This window comes from Arabidopsis lyrata, assembly GCF_000004255.2.
Source record: "Arabidopsis lyrata subsp. lyrata unplaced genomic scaffold ARALYscaffold_8, whole genome shotgun sequence".
NCBI lineage: Eukaryota > Viridiplantae > Streptophyta > Magnoliopsida > Brassicales > Brassicaceae > Arabidopsis > Arabidopsis lyrata.
In genome coordinates this window covers 5,412,824-5,418,527 of record NW_003302548.1, presented here as the reverse complement: position 1 = coordinate 5,418,527, position 5,704 = coordinate 5,412,824, and the positions used below count along the sequence as shown (strand labels likewise).

At 37.5% G+C, this 5,704-nt stretch overlaps 1 protein-coding gene across 2 annotated transcripts; it reads right to left on the bottom strand.

The window, feature by feature from the left end:
• Positions 1–227: 227 nt before the first annotated feature.
• LOC9299791 (probable E3 ubiquitin-protein ligase RHG1A) lies at positions 228–4,505 on the bottom strand. Of its 2 annotated transcripts, none has more exons than XM_002863669.2 (6): positions 4,198–4,505; positions 1,462–3,145; positions 1,257–1,313; positions 1,029–1,130; positions 800–940; positions 228–711 (listed from the first exon to the last, which is right to left on the bottom strand). In XM_002863669.2, the coding sequence occupies exons 2-6, from the start codon at positions 3,055–3,057 to the stop codon at positions 559–561; spliced, it is 2,049 nt and encodes a 682-aa protein (XP_002863715.1). In that variant the 5' UTR covers positions 3,058–3,145; positions 4,198–4,505; the 3' UTR covers positions 228–558. The 2 variants fall into 2 exon arrangements, with proteins under 2 accessions (XP_002863715.1, XP_020888137.1); XM_021032478.1 differs by having other exon boundaries at positions 4,222–4,505.
• Between the last annotated feature and the right edge of the window lie 1,199 nt (positions 4,506–5,704).

Below are 5,704 nucleotides of genomic sequence, written 5' to 3'. Positions count from 1 at the left end.
TGGGTAGATTAACAACGTAATCACTACTAATTCACCAACTAATTTTTACTCCAACTTGTTCACCTTATTACTCTTAAGTCTTAAGGGACAAACCATTTGCACATACTCACCTAGATTTTGTTTCTCTAAAATTGCAACAATTTCCATCCTAAAACTTTTCTAACCAATTAGAGCAAACTAAGAATACCAAAAGCCAGTAACTCAAAAAAAAAAATGGGCTTTCAAAGTAAAGTATAATCTCAAAATCGGCTGATTCAACTTTCTGCTTCTTTCAAAGGATTCATAAACATAATTGACAATGGTAAAATTAAATTATCCAAACAAATCCATAAAAAAAAAACAACATTTCCCTACCACCCTTTATCTTTCCCTTCAATCCAAATCTTTCCATCTTTCATACTCAGATTATAAATACGAACAAATTCTATTTAAAAAAAAAAAAAATGGGGACAAACTTGCCTGGCTCTGCAATGGTGGGGGCTTGAGGGTGTCTTCTGTTTCTTTCATTTTTGATTATAAAATGAATTGTTAAAAAAAAAAAGCTCTTCTGAGAAATCATCATCCTATCCTCCGCTTCTTCGCGGTGTTCAAGCCTGTTGTCTTGCAGATTGGGCACAGATTCTTCTGTTTCAGCCATTCTTTTATGCATTGGCTATGGAATTCGTGCCCACATTCTAGTGTCCCCATGTCTTCTCCTTCATTGTATTCCTCCTGCGCCAAGTTTTCACCATTAATACTCGGACGGAACAAATTTTAATACTTTCATATTGTTATTTCTGCAACTTGTATATATTTTTACCTGACAAATACAGCATGGCTCTGTATCTTGTGGAGATTTTGTGTTGCTTTTGTATTTTCGTTGCTTTAACCGGTTTGATATGGTTTCCTCGTTTACACCGGTACATACATCTCCAATCCGCTCTTCTAGTGCCAACAATTCCTACAGTTTTTGAGCCAAATGAGTGAGGTTTTTATGATTTAACATGACCCGGTAAAGATTTTATGGTTCACTATGGTTTTTAATTTACCTCATATGACATGTTGTCCACATCAAGTCGCATGTCTCTATACCGGTCATGAATACCAGCAGCCCCATCAAACAGTACTGACTGATTTAGAAGCATAACGTCCTGGAAAAACAACCATCCAGATTGTTTATGTTCCGGTTATTAGGCTAGTTCAGCTAGAAATCAACAGAGACAGACACAAGACAAATTTGAATTTAGATAACTTTGCTATAGTCAGGAAAAGCTAACCTCAAGCCGCAAGTTATTATTACCCTCCCTACGCATGACATCCAAGACATTCTGCATCTGTCCAAAAGAGAAGCGTATTGTTAGTTCTATTTGAGTGACTGCTAGAGAACAAACAAATGGTATTTATACGCAACTGAATGAGCCAAAGTTAACAAAAACAATCCACGTTAAAGGCTACATGCCAATAGAATTTGTATCAACTGACCTGGGACACCATAAGTCTGCTTCTTCCTCTGCTTGCAGCTGCCAATGCCCGCAAAGAATGAGGAATACCAACCACACTATCCCCTTGCCTATCAAACCAAGGACCTGCTCTCGAGTAAGCCCGATTATGCATCTGACTATTATCACCACCAGGCTGAAGCACAAGCCCATCCGAAGAGGCAGGAGGGGCCACCGAACGAAGTGTTGGATGATCACCTGATCTCTGGTTTGTAGCATCTCCAGCAAGGGAAGAAAGCAAGGACCTACGGACAAGTTCAGACCTCTCAGTCCTTCTTCTTTGATAATGTGGTGAATTCTGGTAAGAAGTCCACGCTAGATTAGAAGATGGTGGTGGTGGAACACTTGTTGTTGAGCCTGTCCTGGACACTGATGATGCAATATTCAGGTTTCCATTTGTTACATTTCTGCTATTCTGACTACGGGTAAAATTTCCGAGTTCAGGAGCTGCAAACATGGGAATCTCTAGAGTATTCCCGGGTATGCTTCTTGACCTGGTTTCATCTAGATGAAGATTTCTCTCAACGGGCGCAGTAGAGTTCGATGTTCCACCCGCTAGTGATCCCTCAGTCCACTGAAATGGTGGTAGCATAGTCCTTGAAACAGGTGGTATGCTCACAGCAGTAGCATTTGGGGTACGAGAAAAGACAAAAGACTGTCCAGGTCTCAAGTCCAATGAATGATGATCTGCTGGTAAGACTCTTGATAAGTTCAACTGGGATGGAGGGACAGGTCGCCTGACAACAGTTCCCGCAGAAAAGGTAGCTGGGTTTACAGTTTCTTGATGATCTGAGGGATTACTCCTGACGCATATATTTCTACTGGAGCTCTCTGCAATGGCAGAAACAGGAAAATTTGGTACGGTACCGGAGACCAGTCCTCTTGGTCCATTGTCAAGGGAGCTAGAAATGTTTAAACCATTTCCTGGCCTATAAACCGTAGAACCTGGGTTCCATGAACTGCTTTCTCCACGCTGGAAATCACGATAACCTCCTGAAGAAGATTGACCAATACTGCCTTCAAGAGCTTTTCTCTTGCAGGATGCACGTCGTCCCTCTACAGAAGAACCTGTTCCAACACTGGTCTCTTCAAAAGATCGGCCAGGTTGTGAAACCCTGGTCCCTGGTCCATTAGCTTCTAAGAAGCCAGACCGACCCCTATATGTATTAATATCCTCGTGAATTTCTAAATATTCTGCATTCAGATTGACATTCTGAACAGGTTGATTTGTGCCGGATGGCTGCGCAAACACTGGGTCTAAATCAATTATTTCATTTCTTCGTCCGTCAAAGCATCTAGTTTCCATTCGTTGCTCATTATGACTGGAAGCTTCATCCTTCGTGCCACTAGAGCTAGCCTCACCGAGGCTAAATCTGCGTAAACCCTGTTGCTCGCAATAAACTGAGTTTGTAAGCGAAGTATTTGATTCAGAATTTGCAATCATGTAATCCTGCAAGTCATTATCACCAAGACTGTGAATATTCTCCCAATGATCTATCACACCATTACTCGAAGAAGAACCATGCTCAAAGTTCAAGGCCTCTGATAAATAGCCAAGACTGGCCCTCTCCCCCTGCATCTTGGCTAAAGCTTTAACCACAGTTACACTCAGGAGAAGAGAACTCACGAGACTTTCCCTGCTCTTAACAATGTGCCTAATGGGGAGACTGAAAAACAACAAAGACAGTGGATCTTTCAGTAACAAAGACGAGGAAAAGGCTTATATACGAAACAAATAAACACGCTTCAATCAAAACATAACTTCTACAATTGAAATAATAAATGGCACCCTGAGATTGCATATACAGTCATATAATCTGCTTCACCTGGAAGAGCACAAGGCACAAAAGCTCACTCAAAGCAAGAGCGCTACACATACAGATGCAACTCCGTTTCTTACTGTTTAAGTTATTAACAAACTTAAACAGTAAGAAACGGATGCGAAATCAAATTCATATGATCTACCATTCTAAACACAAAAAAGAACTTCAAGTCTAAACTATCAAATTGATACCTAACTGCCAACTTCGAAACTAAGCGTCAATGAAAATGAGGTACAAATAAAAGCTAGGACCACGCAACAAGCATGCCAATTTCGAAACAAAACTAAACAATATAGTTGAGGAAAAGAGTGAAAACATTTTACTCAACTACCACCACAATGGCAATTCAGAATAACAAGAGAATATCAAAATAAGCACTGCCTCATCAATGACATATCAACTAACCATAGATGCAACAACATATTAAGTTTCACAAATCCTAAATACCAAGCAAAGATATATTGAAACAGCAAGGTAAAAGCAAAGGAAAAAGAAATCCACAGCTTCAAGATAAAGCATCATCACATAAAACAATTCAAAAACCTCAAAAGAATCAAACTTTCTTACAAAACAAAACAAAAACAAGTTCATACAAGTAAAGATCCGATTCAAACATCTAAAACCCATTAACAAAAAAAACATTTTTTTCCTTCTTCGATGAACAATCGATTCACCACAACAACAATCCTACAGAATTTCAAAAAAAAAACTAATTTTGAAAAAACCCAACAACCGATTCTCATATATTTCGACCGAGCTTTGAAAACCCAACAGAACCCAAAAAGACACAACAATCAAAAACCAAACCAAACAGATACAGAACATAAATCGATCTAAGAACCTTAAAGATGAATAAAAATCAAAACTTTATGAAGACGATTCAGAAAAAGACTCACCGATTGTTGAAGAGAGAAACCTACCGCTTTGTGGTGGAGAGAGAGGAGGAGAAGGAAGAGAGAATGAGGAAAAAGGAAGGAAGCAAAAGCACAACAACACAAATGGGAACAGAAAAGAGGATTATTAGGACGAGACGGCAATGTGTAATTTACCATATAACCCAAACAAAGGAAATTGAATAAAAAAAAAAAGAAAGGTTAAAAAAGGTCAGTCATAAGAACAGTTTCCAAAGACAGAATTGAATAGCTAAAGCCTAAATCAACGAATAACAACAACAAAAGATAATATATTATATAGTTAATGTGTGATTTTTTTTTAATTAATACACGTAATGTGGTAATGTTGATGAAGAAGCAAGTTGGCTTAAGAAGAAGAGTTTTGGTGTTTCTTTTGGGTCACTTAGCAAATTGTTATGTCCCACGTCCCAACCAAAAGTTTCTCAGCCTTTGCCTCTTCAATACACACGTCCCTCGTTTATTTTACTTTTCTTTGTTTAAACCGAACTAAACCGGAACTTAACCGAGCCAAATAAATCCGCTTTCTTTTTTTTTTTCTTTGAACTTTTTGTTTCCTAGTTGTCATGTAACTTTGGTCTACTTTCTCGTTCTGTTTATTTTTTTATTTTTACTTTTGTTTTCTTCCATTAGCTAGATTCCCATTTAAATATGTATAGAGAAAAGTATACGTGTGCATCAGAATCACTAGTTACCTAAATATGGTACTGGCAGGATTTATCAACTTATGTATGGTCTTATCCTATATATAAAAGAAAGAAAAAATCTAAAAAGGTTTTAAGAAAGAAAAAATCTAAAAAGGTTTTATAGGGTGTTATCATGTTAACAAAAAGTCTATGTGTGATATTTACTTCTAGATTTTGGTTGTTTGCAATCAATTTCTTTATCAATATTGTGAACTGTAAATAATAAGGTTCATCCCCTTACATATTTTGATTTTCTTGAAATGTATTTTTAAGAAGAAATTTCATTCTATCCATGCATATATTTTTTTTATATTTTAAAGGGAAATCATTTTGACTTCAATGTTTTTATTAAATTTTATAAAATTCAAATATGTTTTTTTTTTCACTGAATTATATTGATATTGATTCGGAAATGTTACAATACACCTGAGTAAAGAAGAGATTAAACTTCAAAGAGACACAATGCTCGACCCATAACCTACAACGAGGAAGGGAGTTTTCGAAAAAACATTGCAAAGACCAAACAAATCTTGTCTCGAGACTAAACGAAGCTCTCGAAGCTCACCACAAGGACTTCCCGCACAACAAACTATGAAGACGGGCTTCAACACTTATGGCAAAAACAAGAGAGTGGAACTTGGCCTTCTCCGTAAATGATGCTTCTTTTTCAATGAGTGCCTTTGTCAAGGGTCTCCCGGATGAACCGTAAGATAATCGAGAACCACTTAGACCTTTCAACGCCACAACGATCAAATAATTAAGCAAACCATCGCTTAATCCTAGATGAGATAAAATCCAGACATAAT